This window comes from Erythrolamprus reginae, chromosome 2 (assembly GCF_031021105.1).
Source record: "Erythrolamprus reginae isolate rEryReg1 chromosome 2, rEryReg1.hap1, whole genome shotgun sequence".
In the NCBI taxonomy this organism is placed as follows: Eukaryota; Metazoa; Chordata; class Lepidosauria; order Squamata; family Dipsadidae; genus Erythrolamprus; species Erythrolamprus reginae.
The window spans coordinates 223,198,967-223,222,472 of record NC_091951.1 but is presented as its reverse complement, the minus strand read 5'-3'; the positions used below and the strand labels follow the sequence as shown (position 1 = coordinate 223,222,472).

Sequence of the window (23,506 nt, the reverse complement as noted above, 5' to 3'; positions counted from 1 at the left end):
CCCTTCCCCTGTCCATTTGTCTTGCAGAAAGGCCGTGTGGAGGAATCAATGGCGCCTAAAGGAAGCAAGCAAAGCCGATCAGAGGAGATTTCAGAGAGTGAGGGAGAGGATACCAGTGCTGCAAAGAAAACCAAGACAGAAGTAAGTTTTTCCTACAACTTTTCTTCCTGGAGTTCTTTGCAAACTTCCAGTTGGGCCGCTGGGCCATTTTTCGCCATCCCCAGGCTTCAGGAGGCTTTCCTGAAGCCTGGGGAGAGTGAAAATGGCTGAAAAGAAGTCTGGAGTGGACCTAGGGCAACGCCTTGGGTGCCCTCAGATATGGCTCCACGTGCCACCTGTGGCATGTGTGCCATAGTTTCGCCATCACTTGACTAGAAGATCCTTTCCAACTCTATTAATCTAATAAGTATTCACCTCTGCTTTATCGTGGTATCTGACAGTTCTGGGTGTATTTTTCATGGCGTGCCAAGATAGCTGATTATTCACACACAAATGAGGCATCGTTTCCTATACCCAGTTGCAATTCTTCTTTTAACATAGCTCCAGAGCTTGCCTAGTAAAGTCTCTATCCCTGAAAGAGTATCTGCTGAGTGTGCAACTGCTTTTCTTGAATCCTAGGAGCTGCCAAGACCCCAATCTCCTTCAGATGTGGACAGCCTAGATGGCCATAGCTTCAACGATGAAACGAGCAGTGACCCACGAGACATCGACCAAGATAACCGAAGCACTTCTCCCAGCGTCTACAGCCCTGGCAGCGTGGAGAATGATTCCGATTCCTCCTCGGTGCTTTCCCAAGGACCCCCCCGCTCTTACCATCACCCCCCGCTCTTTCCCCAGAGCCCCTCACCCGCTCCCCTGCCAGAGGGCCTTGCCCGCCCCCCAGAGTCCAACTTCAGCTTATCAGGGGAGGTCCATCCTCAGGGGCCCCCAGGGGGCTACCAATCTCAAATGGAAGCCCAGGCTTCCAGGATTTTCCAGGCACAAGGCCAAGCCCCCCCAGGTCCCACTCCTTCCGCCAACTCATCCTCCGCCTCCTCTTCTTCGGCCTCTTCGGCCTGCACCATGCACGCTTCTCTCTACCCCAATGCTAACGTAGTCCAACTGGGACCCAAAGTGGCGAGTGCGGGAATGGGGATCCCCACACCCAGCGTGCGTGAGCAGTCCCTCGGTGCTAAGCACAACCCACCCCCAACCACTCCCATCTCCTTAGCCTCTGTGGCAGGGGGCTTGCCTCCCCAGAAGACGCCTCCAAACAATTCCCCGTCAGTAAATCCTTCTGCTGCGGCGGCTTTCCCGCACGTGCTGGCCAATCTGCCTCCGCCTCCAGCTCTGCGCCCTCTAAATAACATGACGGTGACCTCCAGCTCACCAGGAGGGGTGGGGCAAGCATTAAGTGGACATCTGTCATCGCCCCACGCGATAGGGCAGGATAAGTCACCAGTCCCTTCTCGTTACCCCTATGCTCCCCCTCCTCCTCCTCCGCCTCCTCCACCCCCCAGCTCTTCTGCTCAGTATCCCCTTCCTCCCCCTTCCCAGGCATTACCTAGTTACAGTTCATCCTATGGCCACTCCTTCCCACCCCCCAGCAGCCTCTCTGTATCCAGCCAACCGCCCAAGTACACTCAGCCCTCCATGCCCTCCCAGCCTGTATGGAGTCAAGGCCCACCGCCATACAGCCGCCCACTAGGGAACACTAACTCCCACCCTCCTGCCTCCTTCCCGGGTCAGTCCACTCATCACCAGCAGCAGCAGCAGCAGCAGCAGCAGCAACACCATCACAACCACAGCAATGGGGCTGGTCTCTCTCCAGCAGCAGTTGCCCCACCCCAGACCTCTAGTAGTTACCCCCACCCGTTAGAACCGGGGCCACATCACTCTCCCCATGCTGCCTATGGGCTACGCCTCTACCCACCCCATAGTCATGCCACATACAGCCAGGCTCCTTCTGCATCTTCCTCTTCCTCCTCCTCCTCTTCTTCTTCCTCCTCTTCTTCCTCTTCCTCTTCCCAGGGGACGTACTCTGGGCTCTGTAGCCACCCTCAAGGGCAGGGCACAGCCGCCTACGCCTTTCCTCCTCCCCCTCCTCCTTCACCTGCCCATGGGGCTGGGCCCCCAGTCACGTCCGCCTCCGTTACCCTCTCCACCGTCATAACCACCATGGCCTCCTCTTCTACCGCTCCGTTTAAGACAGCGTCGCCTCCAGTCGGAGCCCCAACCACAGCCCCTTATGGGAAGTGCACAGCGTCTCCCTCCCCTACTTTCCAGCCGCCGGGCCCCTACAAGCCGGGCTCTCCTCCTGCTTCCTCGGCATCCTCCTTCCGTGTAGCCACACCCCCAGGATACCGATTAAGCTCTTCCCCGGCAGCCGGTGGCTACAAGGCCTCCTCGCCCGCCCCCATTCTCCCTCCTGCCTCCGGAAGCATGGCTGCCCCTGCCCCACCCTTGCCTCCCCTGCCACTCAGTGCTGCACAGATCAAGCAGGAGCCTGCAGAGGAATTTGAGCCCCCCGACAGCCCAATGCCTCCAATACGGAGCCCTTCCCCAGCTCCCAAGGTGGTGGACGTCCCAAGTCATGCCAGCCAATCAGCCAGGTAAGGAGCCAGAAGGAAACGAGGAGGGTGGGGAAGGGAGATCGAGGGGTTGGTGGGGGGGCAGGGAATTCCTTCTTTGGACCAATTGAATTTGCAGATTTCAGCCAAAGAGAATGTTGATGTAGCAGGTTTCTTTAATAAAACCTGAGAAGTCCTGGAGTGGCCTTGGAATATCCCTATAGGGACAGAGTTTGCCCCATCCCTTTGCCCCATGGCTGTGCATATTTCATTGACTGATTCGCACATCACCCATTTCTAAAAGCTTTGCATATATGGCAGCTTGTTCCAATCTCAAAAGTTAGAGTTGCTCTTGAAAAGGAATTTCTGAGGGACTTTTATAAGTCATTGTGCTTTGTATGGCTTCTGCATTTTGCCTCTCTATTCAAGAAACGGAAGCAGAGGTTTTCTTTTCACGACTCTTTCATCCCTTTTATGGGGGCGGAGTGGGTGTGATTTTAATGGAGTTGAGTGGTTATGGCCGGGTGCCCTTCCTGGTGCCTACACAGATTTCACAGCAGACGTTTTCTCCTTGTGCCTCTGGTGCCTAGGATTGAACTCTCAACCTTCCAAGTGTGGGGCGAGTGTTTTCACCTCTAGGCCTACCTGTGCTGCTCACGAGGAATAGAAGCAGAATAAACAATGCAAAAGTAGAGTGGTTGTTTCATTTGAAATATGTCGGTCAAATAATCTTGTACTGTTTTTCCTGAAGAGTTTAGGTTTACCCAGGGTGAGTTCATATGGCGGCTGAGATGTTCAGGTTTCTTTCTCACCCAGGTTCAACAAGCAGCTGGATCGTGGCTTTAACTCTTGCTCACGGACTGATCTCTACTTTGTGCCCCTGGATGGCTCTAAGCTGGCCAAGAAACGAGCTGACCTTGTTGAGAAAGTGCGCAGAGAGGCCGAACAGAAGGCCAGGGAAGAGAAAGAGCGAGAAAGAGAGCGGGAGCGAGAGAAAGAACGGGAAAGGGAGAAAGAAAGGGAACTGGAACGAAGTGTGGTAAGTTAAGGCCAACTGCATGCAGAAACTCCTCCTTTGATCCTTGGCTTCCCCACTGAAAGAACAATAGAATTGCAGAATCAGACATATCCTTGCCAGAGGTTTTCAAAGAGTTGTTGCCAGTTAGAATTGACTGTGCAACCCATGTTTATTAACTGCCAAGTTTGTAAGAAAGTAGATAACGCTGACACCAGGTGGGGGTGCCTACTTGCTACCGCTATCGGTACAATGCACACACAACTTCAGGTGACCGGCAGCGCCTCCGAGCGAGATTTCGCTTCTGCACATACGCAGGAAGCGAAATCTTGCAAGAGGACAAACGGCTGTTTTGGAAGCAAAAAATCTCCAAAATTATCTCTCTTGCGCACATCCTCTCACAAGATTTTGCTGCATGCGCAGAAGCAAAACGGAACCAACTTTCCCCCGATATCTGTGCTGCTCCCACCCTGCTGGCCTTTCGCAAAGCTACGAAGACCTGGCTTTGCTGACAGGCCTGGGGGCCATAAATTCACAACTTGATGGCCAACTGTAAGAATGCTGTGTACGCTCTCTACATGGGGCTACCTTTGAAACGTGTTCGGAAACTTCAGATCGTGCAGAATGCAGCTGCGAGAGCAATCATGGGCTTCCCTAGGTATGCCCATGTTTCACCAACACTCTGCAGTCTGCATTGGTTGCCGATCAATTTCTGGTCACAATTCAAAGTGTTGGTTATGACCTATAAAGCCCTTCACGGCATCGGACCAGAATATCTCCGGGACCGCCTTCTGCCACACGAATCCCAGCGACCAGTTAGGTCCCACAGAGTTAGCCTTCTCTGGGTCCCGTCGATGAAACAATGTCGTCTGGCGGGACCCAGGGGAAGAGCCTTCTCTGTGGCAGCCCCGACCCGCTGGAACCAGCTCCCCCCAGAGATTAGGATTGCCCCCACCCTCCTTGCCTTTCGCAAACTTCTTAAAACCCACCTCTGCCGTCAGGTATGGGGGAACTGAGACATCTCCCCCTGGCCTATATAATTTATGAATGGTATGTTTGTGTGTGTGTCTTGTTTTTTTAAATAAGGGGGTTTTTAGAGACTTTTTAATATTAGATTTATGATACATTGTTTTTTGTTATTGTTGTGAGCCGCCCCGGGTCTGCGGAGAGGGACGGCATACAAATCTAATAAATAAATAAATAAAATAAATACGTATGCACATGAGTGTGATTTTCTTTTTATAATAACTTTTTATGGGTTTTTTTTTAGTTTGTTAAGTTTTAACTCCAGTTAACTGTTCGACTTCTTTTACTGTTTTATATTTATTCTTATTGTACTTATACCGTTGTTGTGAACCGCCCTGCGTCCTTCGGGATTGGGTGGCATAGAAGTCGAATAAATAATAAATAAGCCAAATTTCGCTCGGATGTGCCTGCCTGCCCGCCGGTCACCCGAGCTGTGTGTGCAGCTCCATTTTCATTACTGTTATGCCGTGTGGCGCGTACCAGGTAGAAACCCATTCCTGGCTGACACATATCACACAATATCCTTGGCAAACAAAACACGCCTTGCTAAATGACCTGCCCTCCCTTCTCTTGCAGAAAGTTGCCCAAGAGGGCCGAGCAGTAGATTGTCCATCTCTTGGCCCTGTTCCCCATCGCCCATCTTTTGAGCAAGGCAGCGCTGTAGCGACTGTCCCACCGTATCTGGGTCCTGACACGCCGGCCCTTCGCACCCTCAGCGAGTACGCCCGGCCTCACGTCATGTCTCCAAGCAACCGGAATCACCCCTTCTATGTCCCGTTGGGTGCCGTTGATCCAGGATTGCTTGGTTATAATGTGCCAGCCATCTACAGCAGCGACCCAGCCACGCGGGAGAGAGAGTTGCGAGAGCGGGAAGCCCGTGAACGAGACCTCAGGGATCGCGACCTGCGTGAGCGTCTTAAGCCTGGCTTTGAAGTTAAGCCAGCCGAATTGGAGCAGCTCCATGCCGTGCCCAGTGCTGCAATGGATCCTTTCCCGCGGCATGGCGGGCTGGCTCTCCAGGCGGGTCCAGGCCTCCACCCTGCTTTTCCCTTCCATCCAGGGCTGGGCCACCTGGAGCGAGAACGGCTAGCCCTGGCGGCTGGCCCGGCTTTGCGCCCCGACATGTCTTATGCCGAGCGATTGGCAGCTGAACGACAGCATGCCGAGAGAGTGGCTGCCCTGAGCAACGACCCCTTGGCTCGGCTGCAGATGCTCAACGTGACCCCCCATCATCACCAGCACTCCCACATCCACTCCCATCTCCATCTTCACCAGCAGGACGCTATCCACGCAGGTGAGATTCTTTGGCCTGGAAGTAGATTTCAAAGGTCTCTTTGGAATGGTTGAATTCTCACCAGGAAGCTCCCCTGATTGGACACTTCCAGTCGAATAGTTGGAAAACAAGATTCCCGTCCAAGGGAAAATTAGTAATGCAGGGAGAACTCTGGGACTCAGCCATTCTCTTTGATGTGCTCATTTTCACTCCATTTGCTCATTTGGGCGGGTGGAGGGTCTTTTAGTCATGTAACACTTTTTTTTATTAAGAGCTCAGCTGGAAGTTTGCTTACATCAGTGAGAATTAAGTCCCAGCAACTGTGTTAAACCTATCACTCAGAAATGTCAGTTAATTAATTATAACTTCTGTATTTGTAACCTAAGATTGATAACTAAAATTGAATTTTGAGTACCTCAAGAAAGTTTAAGTCCCTGCCTTCCTCTTCCTTCCTTCCTTCCTTCCTTCCTTCCTTCCTTCCTTCCTTCCTTCCTTCCTTCCTTCCATCCTCCCTTCCTTCTTTCCTCCCTCCCTCCCTTCCTCCCTCTGCTTTACCTTCGAAGCTTTTCTACTATTGATGAAATCAGGATTAGGAGTGTACGCTACATCTAAATCAATAAGCAAATGAGATAAGCTGTTGAATATTTACATATAAGTATTAATATGAGTATTTGCACAAACAAAAAACCGACCTTACCTCAGGCATGAATTGCCTGGTTGTGAGGTAAGCCACTGTTCTTTTCGAATTGTCCTTTTATATAGAAAACAGTATTTTGATACCATATTGTAAGATTACAAGAAAGGATGTTATATAATACTATATGTAATTAATTAATATGAATATAAGGAACTAAACTAAAGTCCATTCAGATTCCATATATTCTACGCATACTGTATGTAGTATTGTCTCCCCCCCCCCTTTCTTCCTCATGTACCTAAAAATGAATGTTTCCTCTGCAGCTTCTGCCTCTGTTCACCCTCTTATCGATCCACTGGCTTCTGGGTCACATCTCACCAGAATACCCTACCCAGCGGGCACTATACCTAATCCACTTCTGCCTCACCCACTCCATGAAAACGAAGTGCTGCGCCACCAGCTTTTCGGTAAGAACTTCAAGGAGTGGGGAAAATACGACATCAACCAAGACAGAAAGACACCTAGAAACTTTGGGTGTGGGGAAGGAATGGCAGTAGAGAAAATGGATTGAGAAAATGGGTGGGTGCCCAAGTCTAGAACAAAAGGAAGAATAAGGAGGAATACCTAGGGACTGGTGTTCTCAGATGTATTCTTCATGAATTATCTGACTTTTAAAATAAAAGTCGCCTGTTTATTTTTAAACAGATTATACATCTCGATCTTAAAATAGGCAGCTCAGTAGCAAGAAATAAACAACAAAATCGAGTCTCCTAAAAATGATAATCCCATCCTATTAGAGATGTTGAGCTCTACTCTGAAGGTCTCAGTGCCTTAGAAAAAAACCCAGATCTTTAAGGATTTCCAGAAATGAGGCAGGGAGTCAGGAGTGTCTGCATTTCAGGGTGGGTGGTGGTCTGACCCATAAGACAGAGGCCAAGAACTGAGAAGGGAGGTTTCTTGTTTAACTGAAGGGATGGACTGTGCCTGCCCTGAAGGATCTGGTGGGACAGGCAGAAATAATCAGAGGCAGGTAATCCCATAAATGATCCGAGATGATGTCTGGGAATACAAGTATTTTTTCCAAATTACTTTCCAAGAATTAAGGTGCTGTAATCTTATGCTGATCCACAAACAACAAGCTAACCGATAGCAGAATTGGTTTTTCACCTGTGTTAAAATTCAGTTTATTAAAATAATGAAATAAAACTGTGGGCCTATGGTGTAGGATTGGTGAGCAATATTCAAGAAGGACATTGTCTGGGTCCAGACTGAAGTATAGATGTAGTCTTGAGAAAAGATTTCAAAAAATGGCTCAACTGCAAAGAGAACAGCAGAGCATCTTTTACGTTGGAGTGATGCACAAAATAAAACACCTACATGTGTCTTTTATTTGTCCACTGCTGACATTTACTCTTCTTTGTCCTATGGAAGGTAAAGAAGCCTGCAATTCCTCTTTATATTGTGTTTTCCTAAACAACGATCCCTGAATAGGGTCCATGTTGGAACCAGTTGCAATTTATTGTTCTGTCTTTCCTGCTTTTGTCTGCAGCTGCCCCCTACAGAGACCTGCCTGGCTCTCTATCTGCCCCAATGTCTGCGGCACACCAGCTCCAAGCCATGCATGCACAGTCAGCAGAGCTGCAGCGCTTGGCCCTGGAACAGCAGCAGTGGTTGCATGCCCATCACCCTCTGCATGGGGTGCCACTCCCCACACAAGAGGATTACTACAGGTAAACTAGCATTTTAAGATGGGCACACATTATGTTGCTTTTCACAGGGTGAAGAGTCAGTTCAGACCAGGAATTCAGAAAGTGATTCAGAAAATGATTTTAAATACAGCTTCCTGTCTTTGCCTTAATTTGGCAGAGATTGGAGAGAGATGAGATTTTGAACGTACAAGATTCCTGGAAACTGATTTGGTTCTCCTTGATCAGACTGGTAATTGTGAACAAGTGTCTCTGAAAGAGAGCTAGAATATTATCTCCTACCCAAAGTTTCCATATCTTCTTATTGCATGAAAAATGATCCTAGAGTAACCTAGAAATTCTCTATAACTATCTGCAATGTGCTATTATTTCTTGGCAGATGAATTCATGTGAATTTGCTGCAAGAGAACATTTGAAAAACAGAAATCTGGAATATCGTTGCATGATGATATTTCTCTCTCAGTAGATACTTGCATTGGTTGATTGGTTGGTGGTTATTATTCAGAATCGGTTGGTAAAGCTGTGCTCTGCTTCTTCTCAAAAAGAAGGCAATCCATTGCACAATATCAGAAGTAAATAATAACTTCACTGAATGTGGACTGTAATCATGGGATTGAAAACCAATTCTGATTTTCATGATGATATTGAGCTAGCATTAACAGACACCGCAGAGGCTTTTGGATTGTTTCCTAGCACATTTCAGGAAGCTGATCTGATTTTCAAAGCCTTAACTTGTGCTCATCAGTTATGTTGGACACAATTCCTAGGCAGTCTTTGATCATATAATTCAATGTTTCTGGAAAGCACCAGAAGAGAGAAGACAGATATGGAAGAGTGCATTTGTCTTATACTCACCTAACATTTGGTGAAGATCGTCTTTTGAACTCTTTCTTCCTATATCTGTTTGCAGAGGTTGGATGACTGCCAGACGTTCCAGTTATGTTGGAATGTCATTTTGGGGCAGGTGTAGAGATGGGGACCTTTGTTGCTGAACTACAGTTTCCAACATACCTGCCATCACAGTTAATAATGAAGAATGCTGGTTTCTGTAGTTCAGAACATCTGCGGAGCCACTGATTCTTCACCCCTGTTCTGATATCTAATTGCTGCCTTTTAGGCAACAAAGACTATCCTGTTCTCAGGGGTATTTAAATTTCTTTTAAAAAAACCCAACCTTGTAGCTATTTCAATTGGTTTTCTTTTGTTGATTTATTATTGTTCTGATATTTAGGTTTTTATTTGGACTTGTTTTGTAAACTAACTCCAGGATTTTATCAGGGTGTAAATTCCTCAATTGAAATATTGTAGTATTTTAATGATATTGCACTATTGTAACTGTAGTTTGTATGCTACTCTGAGAATCTTTTCAGGGGTAAAGAAAACCAACCAACCAGAAATTAAATTGACAAAGACTGACTCCAAATGACTATCAGTCTTTCCCTTTCCTTTAAGGGCCCTCCCAATACTTGTGAGGCCAAGACTGTTTTATTTTCTATGGCAGTTGCTGCTGCAGGAAGAAGAAAGAACTAAAAGTTGCAGGTTTGGGGCACAACTAAGGCTGGTAGAATGGATGGCAACTAACTCTTCCCCAATAGGTATTGGACTGATTTTTACACTATCTTATTTCAGCCCACAGTTGAAGATATGCCTGTTCATCCAGGTATTTATGGGAATACTATTTTAGGATCAGAATAGTTTATCTGTTATTTAATTTGCTTTGCAAAACAAATCTTTTTGTTTTTGTTTTTGTGGGTTTGTCATTTATTGTTTTCTCAACACCATTATTACATAGTCCATTATATTACATAGAGATTTATTTTTTTAACTATACAACTTAACGATGTTGTGTTCACTTTTTTCCCTCCCTCCTTTCTTGTTTTTACAGTCACCTGAAAAAAGAAAGTGACAAGCCCCTTTAAATGGACCCCATTTCCCCCAAATGATGTCATTATCCTTTGTTGTTGCTGCTGCTTCTTTTTGGAGAGGAAAAATCAACTCATCAAACTCTGGATGAGGGAGAAGCTACCTACGTAGTGACACAGTTCCCTAAATCAACAAATCTAAACAACTGGTGGTGGGGGGGGAGAAGGGTAGCACAAGGGAAGATATGAAAGTCCAAAAAAGGATTTTGGACAAATGGTTCGACATTCCCTTGTTTTAGTAAGAAAAGGTGTGGATTGTCATGCATCCCTTTTCTCCCTGCCATGCTCCCCCCACACTCTCTGGCCCTAAGGTGGATGTCATTCAAAGCATAATGGGGCTAAATGGGGCCTCCCTTTTTTGTACCTTGACAACCAGATGGTTTTGAGGAACATTGCATTGTCAGACTTACAAGAAGGCATTATCACGTTCCTCTTCAACCCCTCGAAAGACTGGGCCAAGTTAAGGGGTGCATAGCACCACGAGATGGTTTCAAGAGAGCAGCTGCCTTTCTATCCATGCCTTGAGGGAACTTCGATGATTCTGGAAAATACTGTGGAACGACAAGTGTATTTCGCTCTCATTTCATTAGTGAGGGAGATGAATATGGCCACACAGTGGAAAGCATGGTTGAAATTGTCTGATGGCAACTGCTCCTTTTCCCTTCACCCATTCCAGTCGATGTACTCATACACATCCCGTTAGACGTGGCAGTTTTGCGTAGCAATTTGTGAATCCTTGATCTCCCCATGTGTGTGTCTAATTTCACAGTTGTATATCTTGATCTGTCCTCATATATATAGATATATATATATATTTACATAAGAACATTAAAAGAAAGTCAGTTATGGGAGGAGAATCTCCCTACACAACCAGTTCCACCCAGCACATACATGGGTGTGCAGATGCAGGCACGCACGCACACACACAAACACACACTAATTTATATATAAATGCAGCTCTTAAAGAACAAAACCAGCCAAGTAGCCAAAAAAAAAAAAAGCCTTCCAAAATGTTTTAATATTTTCTTTCTGCATGCCCAGGGGCTATTATTATCAAGTAATCAAGATTTTAAAATTACATTCCCTGCTAGTTTGTTGCAAAGTAGGGGAATGAAAAAAGATACCTTGAAAACAGGATCTATTATTCTCTGCTGGAGTGGAATAGAATATCTTTTCCCGCTATTTTTGCAGCTCGGTAGGGTCCTTGTGTTTTGGCAATTGCATGGAGTTCTTGAAAGTAGCACCTTGGATAATTGCAGCACCTTGTGAGTTTATCAAGGATTCATTCCATTCAGTCTGTATAGTAGAGGACTGCACATATGAGAGCATGACTTGGTCAGCTGTACACAGGTTTGACTTGTGGGATCCTGTTCATGGCATCCTGAGCATTGATTTATGTGGATGGGACACACTTCCCTCACAGAGAAAACCCTTGCCCTGATGGTGGAATGAAGCACCAGAAATGATAAATAGGAATTACTAGCTCCCCCCTCCCCAATAGTACCATTTAACAACCATATTCTGTATGAACATCCCCAACAATGAGATTTGTGAATTACTGATCATTTTAGCATGGTCTTTAAGTTGATGAAAAATCCTCAAGAATATTGGCCATCTTCTCTGCTGCTAGCAGAGGGAAAAGGCACGAGATTAAAAAATGATACTTAATTATCTTTAATCTCAGAATGTCTTTTAGATACTTGGTCCGAATTGCGTTCTTTGGAATGCAAGTAGGTTTTGTTGAAGGTCTACTTCCTCCCCAGTGTAAAGACATATTTTATTAGCAGGTCTGAACTAGGGGACTGGGTCAAAGGTCTAATGCAGCTGCAAGTGGGCACAATTGCCCAGGTAGCAAACTGATTGGCATCCCTGGGCAAAGCAAAGAGATGGCATGAAATGAAGCCACAAGTCCTCAGGTTTAGAGGATTAGAAACACTCAAGAAACGGCTTGTGTATAAAACTGCACACACTACAGCATACTTGTACAGAAATTCCCTAGCGTGAAGAGCCCATCCAAAATCCTCAACCTACTAGATCCCAAAAATGATTTCACTGTTTTCCCATCCTTGGTTTCGCTTGACCTAAAGACACCAAAAAAGGGGGGAATGATATAGCCAGAGCAGCTCGGCTTTCTCACGGAAAAAGCCAAGCTGCAGCTCCTTCCGGCTGTTCACAGTTCTCGGAGCCTCCTTTCCGGTTCTCCCCGCCTCCCCTTTTCGTCATTGGCAGGGCGCGGTTTTAAAACTCTTGGCCAATGAAAAACGATCTCTTTAGCATACGGCTTTTACCATGCCCAAAGCTTAAATTTTTAGGAATAAATACATAATTCCCGCAGGAAATACGGTGGGGCTTTCTTTTTTTATATAATTGCTTTTATACTGCCAGCGATGGGACAGAATCGAGCCTTCATATTTTATTCACCAACACCTGGAACGTCTTCTGTTCTCCCTGGGTGAATGCCGCGCGCCCTTCCATCTAAGTGACTTCAGCTCTTTTTGTATTTGTCTAGTAGGCTTTCTGCTGTGGCGGAGAGCCCCCCTAAATTTCGTCAAAGTAAGATATGTATCTATGTAAGAAATTAAAAGGCTGCAAATTGCTCTTTGCTGTCTGCCTTTTGTTTGTCCGGGCCGGCCGCGTCAAATAATTTGAGCCTTTTTGCAAGGGAGCTGTTGGCAATCTGTTCGGCTTTCTAGGAAGCGCAAAAAGGCTGCACTTTGCTGCTATGTGGACGATGGATCACATTGGAGTTAATGACGGCTATAGAAGGGGGAAGTAACTTAACCACTCTTAAAGGTAGCGTAGACGGCCACTTCCTATTAATGCCAAGAAAAGGCACGGAAGTGTCGATCTGGACTCGGAGGTTGACTACTTTGAAGCTGCAATATTGATGAGCTCAAAGCTGAAGTTATTTTTGGTTGTAGCATTACAATTAATCTGTACAACAACCTTGCATTAACAGGCCTAGTGCAATTTGTCTCCGTTTAAAAAAGAAACAAACTACCAGGAGTCCTAAACTTGTTTGATAGTTTTAGGAATACTGTAATGCGTCCAAAGCATTCCCTAACTTATAATACGTTTCCTAAATTATAATGCCTTACAACCTACCCGCTTAACTTGGGGTGTTTTCGCAATAACCAGACTAATGGAGGAAGGTTGACTCAACCTTTCATCCTTCCGAGGTGGGTAAAATGAGAACCCAGGGCAATACAGTATATGCTGGCTCTGTAAACCGCTTAGAGAGGGTGGTAAAAGTGCTGCGAAGCGGTATATAAGTCTAAGTGCTATTGCTATTGGCTTATTTTATGCAAACTCGAGCATCCTGATTACTTCCACACCGAGCCCCCGAGATACAGTAGTGTGTTAATGCAGCCCCAGAAAATCCAACCAGCTGTCAATCTCCCGTTCAGCCTTCGAGCGAGAGCATCGCGCCGGCGACAGGGAAGAAAACGGAGAGAGCGCCACCACGGCCTATGGATTGCAATTTATTTTATTTATTTGTACAATACACAATACACATTGAAGAGAATAGACATGTAGTAATATATATAAAGAAAGGGATAGAAAAAAAGATATAAAAATAGAGAAGATATATGAAAGGAAGAAAAGGTATACGAGATTGGACAGGGGACGAAATTGAAAAGAAAAGCTGAGAAGCCCCCTCGTTTCTTTTCCAGGGCTCCCCCCCCCCTTGGAGGTTTACCTCGGAATACTTTCTCACAAAGCGAGGGCTTTACCCAAAGCTATTCCGCTTTGTGCCCATCCTCCCTCATTTGTTTATATATACTGCTCAAAAAAAATAAAGGGAACACTTAAACCTCACAATATAACTCCAAGTAAATCAAACTTCTGTGAAATCAAACTGTCCACTTAGGAAGCAACACTGACTGACAATTTCACATGCTGTTGTGCAAATGAAATATTCAATGACAATATTTCACTCATTCAGATCTAGGATGTGTTCTTTGAGTGTTCCCTTTATTTTTTTTGAGCAGTAGATATATATATTTAAAAACCCGAATTGGAGAAAAAAAAGAGAGATCCAGGCGTCGGAGCCCGAGCTTTCTTCGGTGACTTGAGATGCCAAAGCCTCCCACCTGCTTTGCAGCCCCGGAAGCAGAGAGGCGGGTTTCCAAGCCTGGCAGAGGAGGGTCTTGGAGGGCTGCCGAGTCTCTTTGCACAGGCCGAGGGCGAGGAGCGGGCGCCTCTCTCTGCAGGCCTGCGCTGGAGCAGCAGCAGCGACGGAGGCAGCAGCAGGCCTTGCCGGCGGAACGCGGGCGCCTCCCATCCTCTGCTTCTCCCCTCACACACACACGCACACACATACACCTTCTCGGCCCACCGCATGTCAAGCCTGCAGCGTCCCCCGACTGCTTCGGCCCAGGCCCCGCAGATTTCCTTAAGCGCGGAGCAGGCCAAAGGTGAGGCGGCAACTCGGAGCAGGTTTCGGGGGAGCGCGGGCGCTGTAAAAGGGGCCTAGCGATACGACGGGGGGGGGGGGGGCTTCCTTTGCATGGCGGCAGAGCCTTATTCGCCTCCGAAGCCACGTCTACCCCCGCCCCACAAAAGCCTCCGGCCCAGCTTGTTCTGCCGCCGGTGCTCGGGCTGCAGCCTGGCCCCGGTCGGTGGCTAGAGAGACAGAGAAGCGCCCTGCCAATCAAATAGAGCAGGCAAGCTAAGGGGAGGCGGGTTGGAAAAATACACTACGACAAAGAGACCAGCTAGCAGTGTTTCCCAACCTTGGCAATTTGAAGATATTTGGACTTCAACATCCAGAATTCCCCAGCCAGCGAATGCTGGCTGTGGAATTCTGGGAGTTGAAGTCCAGATATCTTCAAGCTGCCAAGGTTGGGAAACACTGAGCTAGAGAGATGCAGTGATATATGTCATGGATATGTTTGTGTGGTATATGCATTGATGAATATGGAACTAATGAATGAATGAATATGAATATGGAACTAATTTTTTAAAAAAAAATTAAAAAAAGGAAAATACACCACCACGAGAGTCCGCCTTACCCCCAAAGTGAGATTTGCATGACAATAAAAGGGAACGGTTTCATTGGAAGTTGGCCAAGAAAAAGGACCATTTCGATATTTTAAGATTTAAATCTAGAAAAACGGGGGTTCCAGTTTTGGGTACTACAAATTCCCCCTTGTGGCTTCTGCAGACAAAGGGAGGATCAGAGTCTTGAGCTCTTCCTCTGCCTCTAAAATCAGTTTTTTTTAAAAAATGGGGATCCTCCAGGACCCACGTCTTGGGGGTTGTGCCTTACAGTTTTGAGAAATAGTTGATTGCCGGTTCTTTTGAAAAGACATTTTTCCAAGGGAATTCTAGAGTCTTTTTTTCTTCTTCCCTTCAAAAATGTGTTTTGTGAGGTAAACATTTTCTGCTTGAATTAAAGGAAAGTATACTGCTCAAAAAAATGAAGGGAACATTCAAATAACACATCCTATATCTAAATAAACAAAATATTCTCATTGAATACTTTGTTCTGTACAAAGTTGAATGTGCACAACAGCATGTGAAATTGATTGTCAATCAGTGTTGCTTCCTAAGTGGACAGTTTAATTTTACAGAAGTTTGATTTACTTGGAGTTATATTGTGTTGTTTAAGTGTTCTCTTTATTTTTTTGAGCAGTGTATTTTTAATCATGATTTTGGGTCCTAAAGATCTTTTATAAATTTGTTTGTCTTTCTGTCACTCTCACATTTATATAGCTATCTATCCGACACAATTCAAAGTGTTGGTGATGACCTACATGGCATTGGACCAGATTACTTACGGGACCGCCTTCTGCTGCACAAATCCCAGCGACCGATAAAGTCCCACAGAGTTGGCCTTCTCCAGGTCCCGTCGACCAGACAATGTTGTCTGGCGGGGCCTAGGGGAAGAGCCTTCTCTGTGGCAGCTCCGGCCCTCTGGAATCAGCTCCCTCTGGAGATTCGTACTGCCCCTACCCTCCTTGCCTTCCACAAGACACTTAAGACCCATCTATGTCGCCAGGCATGGGGCAGCTAGATCATGCCCTCTTCTTCTCTGACCATTAAATGTTATGTGTGGACGTGATTGAGTAGACTGACTGTTTTTTATATAATGGGATTTTAGTTTACTGTTTTTTACCTTAGATTTGTATACATATTGTTTGTACTGCATGTTGTTGTGTCCTCGGAGAAGGGCGGCATAAAAGTCTAATAAATACAAATACAAATAGTGATTCTTAGCTTCATATTAAAATTCAACCTATTGTTATTTGCATGTAACAATTGACCCTGTTGCTAGACTGGGATAGGACCGATTAAAGTCTTGTCTTAAGACTTATGGAGAATGTTGGATATCTCTTTAGCTGCACACTTTCGAAAACAGTGTGAACCACATTATGGCCAATTTCCTCCCAATAATCTATAGCATCTCCTAGATTCCTCAATAATGTTTGTCCTTAATACTGTACTGTGGTATTGGCACAATAGGGGTTGGATGTTATTGCTTAGCAGAGGGGTCTCCAACCTAGGCAACTTAAGATTTGTGGACTCCAACTCCCAGAATCCCCTAATCAGCATCCTGTGGGGAATTCTGGAAGTTGAAGTCCAAATATCTTAAAAGTTGCTAAGTTTGAAAAACACTGCTTTAGACCTTCCCTGGCTGTCCTAAAGATGACTGTTGGGTCAGAGGAGAATGAAATGCAAAGCTGTCATTCAAGTATTGTGCTACTTCAGGAGAGAAACAAGCTGCTTTTACAAAGGTTCTCAGACTTCAACTGGTGGGAATTGTAATAGAATGCAACATTTTTGTTTTCTGTTTAGTGGTTTTGGCGGAAGTGATCAAGGCATTTGGATCACCGGAAAATGCTCAGCGCCTGGAGGAAGCCAGGGACAATGCCTGCAATGACATGGGGAAGATGCTTCAATTCCTGCTTCCTGTGGCTACCCAGATACAACAGGATGTGATCAAAGCTTATGGTTTCAGTAATGATGGGGAAGGTAAGTTCATGATTGAATTAATTGGCAGCAGCAGCAGGGGGAGGATGAATTAGCTGTTGTGCCTGGTTGATTATCCAGCACACCCAGTGATCTGAGCCATTATTTATATTTATTAAATTTAGAACCTGCTCATCTCTCTCACAGAGGGTGGCATACAAATACAAACACACACATACACACACCACAGACCCTTTTTTTTTTTGGTACCCCTGGACTCTCTCCATGATCAAGCCAAGAAAATTAGTAGCAAAAGGGGAAGAAAGTGTTTGTTTTTTCTTTTCATGAATGAAAAAGACAATATATTCATGATAGGGAAAATGAATGTAGCTCTTGAAGAATGTTACCCATCCTGGATTGTGTATTACACAGTCCACAGAGATCCTAAGAAAAGCGGTGTGGTATCAGAATTGTCGTGTTAACAATACTGTTTTTCTTTTCTAGGGGTCCTAAAATTTGCCAGATTGATAAAATCATACGAGTCTCAGGATCCTGAAATTGCAAGCATGTCTGGGAAGCTGAAGTCTATGTTTCTGCCCCCAATGACTCTACCTCCCCATGGTGCTGGCGCAGGGGGTGCAGTTGCCACATCATGAAGCAGGCAACCTGTGGTGGAATGTGTTGTTATTTTTGTTTCCACATCAAGTCTTAACTTGGCTGGAACTTGGGCATTGTTTTCTTTCGTTATCATGGAAGAGGTGTTTTGACTTTTTTCTATAGTCCTTCATATTTTTTTGTGCTTATGAATAAAAACTTCTTGTAAATATGACCCATCGTATTTCTGACTGAGTAAGTTCTGCTTACTAAAATATATTTTAATGAATGTCAGATCTTAGTTTATTCACTCGTATTTCATAGTACCATTTTATTTAAACGTTTCATCATTCTAATTGCCAGGCTGGGTTGGTAGAAAATGTTTTGTAAATAACAGGCTAACAATTTCTCTTTGCAAATTTACTGGTAAGTGTATTTGTTTCCAGTCTAAATATCTGAAGTAGAGCTGTATGTTACTCTCAAGCCAACCTCTCAAGGTTTTTTTATATAAAGTAATCAGCAGAAGTAATGTTCTGTAATCACCTGGAGCCCCAGGAGGAAAGAACAAAGTGCCAGTTTGGTGTTGTGGTGAAGATGCTGGCCTTGAAACCAGCAGGACCTGTGTTCTAGTCCTGCTTTAGGCATGAAATCTGGCTGAGTGTCTTTGAGCTAGTCACTCAGCCCAAATCTCTCCAGGGCTGTTCTTGAAGGGAAAATAAGAGGAGGAGGAAGTATTATATGTTTGCCACCTTAACTTACTTATAAAGTAATAGCACTGGGATTAAAAAATTAATAAACCCAATCAATACATTGATCTATAAGTAGAAAGTCTGAAAGTAAGTGAGTGGGTTGGGTGGGTGGGAGGGAGGGAGGAAGAAAGTAGCGGGTTTTTTAGATGGGTCTCTCTCATTGAGTCAATTAGTCAACAGTTCTGGAGAAATAATTTTGAAATTACCAGCTGGCCTGGAAGAGCAACAGGATGGTTCACATGCTCAGAGAGATGGCTCTGCGCGCTACTTCTGGCACGCATGCCATAGCTTCGCCATCATGGTCCTATACAATCAACAAACCAGATGCTGGAGGATAACGGTATCAGGATCCCTATTGACAATTTTAAAAGCAGTGTCCTCAGCCTTAGCAACTTTAAGTTGCTTAGGCTTCTCTCCCAGAATTCCTTAGCCAGCATCCTGAGAGAGATGTAGTCACTGCTCATGTTCATTGGATGGGAGTGCCAGGATGGTGACAGAGTAGCTGTGGGTTTTGCCTCCCAAGGACAAACCCATCTATCCATTACCCTGTGGCGAGGGGGGCGTTTGCCCCGGTCCGCTTGGTGCACCAGTTGCGGCCCTATTTGGACAGGGAGTCTCTGCTCATAGTCGCTCATGCCCTCATCACCTTGAGGTTTGACTACTGCAATGCTTTCTACATGGGGCTACCATTGAAGAGTGTTCGGAAACTCCAGATCGTGCAGAATGCAGCCGCGAGAGGAATCATGGGGCTTCCTAGATTCGCCCATGTCTTGCCAACACTGGTTGCCGATCAGTTTCCGGTCACAATTCAAAGTGTTGGTAATGACTTATAAAGCCCTACATGGCATTGGGCCAGAATACGTTCGGGACCATCTTCTGCCGCATGAATCCCAGCGGCTGATAAGGTGCCACAGAGTTCACCTTCTCTGGGTCCCGTCGACTAAACAATGTCGTCTGGTGGGCCCCAGGAGAAGAACCTTCTCTGTGGCGGCCCCGGCCCTCTGGAATCAACTCCCCCTGGAGATCAGAACCGCCCCCACCCTCCTTGCCTTTCGTAAGTTACTCAAAACCCAGTTTTGTCACCAAGCATGGGGTAACTGAGCTACCCTAGGCTAGTATAGTTTTGTGTATGGTATGACTGAGCTGTATGGTATTAATGATATGGGTTTTAGATGTTGTTTTAATATATTGGATTTGTTATATTGCGAGCCGCCCCGAGTCCTTGGAGAGGGGCGGCATACAAATCTAATAAATAATAATAATAATAAAATAATAATGGTGACTGCAACTCTGCAATTGAAGTCCTGCCTTGGTGGGGATGGGTTGGTCATGCATGTACAAACATGCAGTTTTAGTGCACTGTCGCAACTTAACTTTTTGGGGCCCTATGTAGCTGGATACCCCTGAATGCTCTAAAGCAGGGGTCTCCAAACTTGGGAACTTTAAGACTTGTAGACTTCAACTCCCAGAATTCTGGGAATTGAAGTCCACAAGTCTTAAAGTTCCCAAGTTTGGAGACCTCTGCTCTAAAGCTATCCAATCTGGTAATCATTGCTATATAATTGATACATTTTAGCCACAATTTATTCAATAATCAACAATTGGGTGAGTTTATAAAACACATTCATAAATCATGGAACTTGCAATGAAAAGCCACAGTGAGGTTATGTTTTTATATGATGTCTACATTCATAGGGAATTCTATAACGCAAACATGCTCACAAAAAATTCATTTACTTAGGAACTTGAGAACCTGTTATGAGCTGAAAGATTAGCAATACATCATCTAGGATACTGCCTTTGGAAGACTTTTTTTTGGTTTTATTTAAATAGTTGAATCTCCTGAAGTAGCCCAAACTTGAGAAACTTCATGAGTAGCCCACACTTCACAAAACTTCATGAGATTGGGGGGCATTAAGTTTGGGATACCCACTCATCATAAGAAATTGTAGAAAGTTCTGAGTAATGCCATGGATATTCCCGAATTATTAATCCATAATTCCATAATAAGATGAGGAATTTTGGTTGAAAAATGCACTCCCAAACTGGGTTTGGCTTATCCATGAATGGGCTTATTGAATATCTACAGCGTTACCATTTTTGTCTGCACTATACGGCTCATGTCGCTAGAGGGCTCTATTGAGCCTTTTTCCAACATCTCTTAAATCGAAAACTAGACAACAGACAATTCTGACTGCGTTTAGGATAGCATTAGCTCAGTCCTGTGAAATGGTGAGGAGTAACAGTAAAAATTCAGTTCAAAGTATTTTTAAAAGTATTCTGTATGTTTTTCGTAGAACGAGGGTTGTTTCTCTAACCTTACAGAAGAAGATGGATCCATAACTGCTCAGAAGACTGCAAACATAATTATAATTAAGTAGGAAACAAACAGAATGCCATCCTGCCTATAGTTTTAAGATAGGTGTCTCCAGCCTTGGCAACCTTAAGACCTGTGGACTTCAACTCCCAGAATTCCTCAGCCAGCAAAGATGAAAGCAGCAAAGCTGGCTGAGGAATTCTGGGAGTTGAAGTCCACAGGTCTTAAAGTTGTCAAGGTGGGAGACCCCTGGTTTAAGAAGGCAATACAGCCTTGGACATGTTCCTATATGCCAAGAGACAAAAAATAGTTTAATGGCAAGAAACTTCCCATTGTAAATTAATGAGCCAAAGATGAGTTTACAAATAAATGAATACATCTACAATGAAGTGAAAACTGAAAGTTTTTGGAGTTTAAAAAGTGTCAAAACTGCTGTTTTGTGGAAAGCGAGTCGCATAGTTTATTCAGGCAACTGGCTCAGGAATGAACTAGGTTTCCCCTTCCCAGATCTACCCAGGGAGGGCCTCCCAGTAGGTCAATGGGGCGGAGACAGCAAACGGCCCCTCCCTTGGTTACCTGCTGCTTGTCTCAGGTTCAGCCCTCTTCATCTCCCTGTAACCTCCTGGTTGTTTATTAACTCCAGCTCAGGGGATAGAATGAAGTCTTTTGTATTGTGAGCAGCTTTTTGAATTCAGCTTCCTTCCAGCACACCTTTTCACTAAGGCAGAGAATTCTCGGTCCGCCAGGTAACTTTCAGGTCTCAGCCTCTTCTGCTTTCAGTGTAATAAGAACGTAACAGTGAAGGTTTGTTCAATACCGGCTTCTGTTTTTTAGCGTGTCTGTAATTAGCAAGAACGAAGGATGTACACAGTTCTTTCTGCAACTGGTGTTGGCATGGGAATGGGCAACTGTAGGTGTTTATTATCCCCTTAACAGCTAGTGGCATTGCCATATAGCAAGGCAGCTTTTGTAGTTAATACTAACAGAAATGATGTGGACTATCTCCCTGGAGGTAAGCCCATTGAATGCAGGAAGGCTTACTTTTGCATCAGTGTAGATACGGAATGATGGGGCTGGCAATGGGACCAGAACATTTTCAGGGTATAAAACTGATTTTTACCAGCAGTTTCACTCATTATTTAAAAGGACTACATTGTTTTTTTAAAAAAAACTCTATTAGGATATGGTTAATAGTAATATTAAAAAGTCAGTTAAAACAATGGTGAAGTATAAATAAAATGGGCTTATTGTTTTAGAAGAATAGGGAAATTTTGTGATGTATTTAAATGTAGAAACTGTCATAACAATGCTGTTTAGTAGAAGGGTCAAGATATCAAAGACTAAGATACATTTAAACTTAATCTTATAGCACTTTCGGTACTGTTTTCAATTTTAAGGCAACCTAATCAATTGATTGTAATATTGCAAACTTTTAAAAGCACCACGATAAATAATAAATAGAGCTACAGGGTGATTTGCATATTCATCTATGGATCTTTGCATCTGCTGTCTATTCTCTATTTTTTCCTTCCTTCCAGAGAATCCACCGCTACCTTGTCTTAACCAGGGTTCCTTACGAAAGTCTACATCATGTAAGGTATGTCTCACCCAGCAGTCATTGTTCTTTTGGCCCTGGGCAAGCTAAATCAGGGGTCCCCTACCTTGGCAACTTTAAGACTTGAGGACTTCAACTCCCAGAGTACCTCAGCCAGCAAAGCTGGATGCAAGTTCACAATAAAAGTCTCCAACCTTGGCAGCTTTAACTCTTGTGGACTTCAACTCCCAGAATTTCTCAGCCAGCTTTGCTTTTCTGGGAGTTGAAGTCCACAAGAGTTAAAGCTGCCAAAGTTGGAGACCCCTGAGCTAAAGAGCAGACTTCTCCACAGGAGAGAGAATGTGTGAAGGAATGCAGAAATTTTGAAGACCTGCATCTTGAGGGTCAGATGGGCTTAGTCAGAGTTGCTTTCAGATAGTTTTCCCTACCTGATAGCTGAAAATGCAGAGCAGCATCTCTTAGTACCTGTCAAGAGAACCTGCTTGATTCTTTACATCAAAACATTTGTTTATCTAAAAACCTTTTTTGAGCAAAGCACCAATCTCCCGCAATGTTTTAGTTCCAAAAGTTGTCTGGAAAACCAAGCCTAGGGCTGTGGGCTCTCTGCTTTTGCCAGGCGAATGTTCACTTGCTGGACTTCAACACCCGAGGGTGCAGTGTGTTAAAGAGCATTGTGGCAACCAGTTTATCGGCAGCCATCTTCTCTGAGTGGGCAAACTCGCACCGTAGTCCTTTTCTGGCCAGTGCGCTTAGAAGTCTCAGGCCCCAAACACTAGAAAATCCTGTCTTTAGTTCAATGATCTTAGGTAGAAAAGCTAGGAAAGACCTTGTGTTGCTTTAGAGCTTTCCACTGATGCCACAACCAGCTGGAATAATAATCATATGCAGTGCCAGGAAGCCTCGTAAAGTCATTGCCATTCTTGTTTTATCTTTACCAGGGGTAGGCAAAGTTGGCTCTTCTATGACTTGTGGACTTCAACTCCCAGAATTCCTGAGCCAATCATGCTAGCTCAGGAATTCTGGGAGTTGAAGTCCACAAGTCATAGAAGAGCCAACTTGGCCTACCCCTGATCTTTACCATCCAATGTTAAATTTCAGCTGGGGGAAGCCAAATATAAGAGTAGCAAATGAACTAAACTCTTCTTCCCCCTCTTCCCCTCCCCAGATTTCCCCATCAGGTGCCACTCTGCAAAAGAGCAATGCAGGGCTAAGGCTGCAAAGCTCCTCCCCAGGTTTCCTGCAATGTTT

The 23,506-nt window shown here is 44.9% G+C and overlaps 3 protein-coding genes and 1 non-coding gene across 12 annotated transcripts in view; all 4 read left to right on the top strand.

Annotated features, from left to right (window-relative positions):
• ATN1 (atrophin 1) overlaps positions 1–12,725 on the top strand; it is a 71,900-nt gene extending 59,175 nt beyond the window's left edge. For 3 of the 4 annotated variants that reach the window (XM_070742015.1, XM_070742016.1, XM_070742018.1), the window contains 8 exons: positions 28–141; positions 619–2,591; positions 3,366–3,588; positions 5,167–5,884; positions 6,824–6,967; positions 8,050–8,230; positions 9,708–9,801; positions 10,092–12,725. In XM_070742015.1, the coding sequence (XP_070598116.1) occupies positions 28–141; positions 619–2,591; positions 3,366–3,588; positions 5,167–5,884; positions 6,824–6,967; positions 8,050–8,230; positions 9,708–9,762 (3,408 nt within the window). In that variant the 3' untranslated portion in view covers positions 9,763–9,801; positions 10,092–12,725. The remainder of the gene's footprint in view (positions 1–27; positions 142–618; positions 2,592–3,365; positions 3,589–5,166; positions 5,885–6,823; positions 6,968–8,049; positions 8,231–9,707; positions 9,802–10,091) is intronic. The other variant, XM_070742017.1, reaches the window with a different exon arrangement.
• Positions 12,606–12,666, top strand: LOC139163323 (U7 small nuclear RNA). Its single transcript, XR_011558473.1, has one exon. It is a non-coding gene; the product is annotated as a U7 small nuclear RNA (small nuclear RNA).
• A 1,477-nt stretch (positions 12,726–14,202) lies between the features above and the next one.
• Positions 14,203–17,872, top strand: C2H12orf57 (chromosome 2 C12orf57 homolog). The gene is made up of 3 exons (XM_070736159.1): positions 14,203–14,546; positions 16,930–17,106; positions 17,548–17,872. The coding sequence occupies exons 1-3, from the start codon at positions 14,471–14,473 to the stop codon at positions 17,697–17,699; spliced, it is 405 nt and encodes a 134-aa protein (XP_070592260.1). The 5' UTR covers positions 14,203–14,470; the 3' UTR covers positions 17,700–17,872.
• Positions 17,873–21,240: 3,368 nt separating this feature from the next.
• The window catches only part of PTPN6 (protein tyrosine phosphatase non-receptor type 6), a 55,966-nt gene continuing 53,700 nt past the window's right edge, over positions 21,241–23,506 (top strand). For 2 of the 6 annotated variants that reach the window (XM_070742011.1, XM_070742007.1), the window contains exons 1-2: positions 21,285–21,507; positions 22,242–22,300. The gene's annotated coding sequence lies outside the window, so the exon portion shown is untranslated. Of the gene's footprint in view, positions 21,508–22,241; positions 22,301–23,506 lie in introns of all 6 variants that reach the window. The other 4 variants (XM_070742010.1, XM_070742006.1, XM_070742005.1 and 1 more) reach the window with 4 other exon arrangements.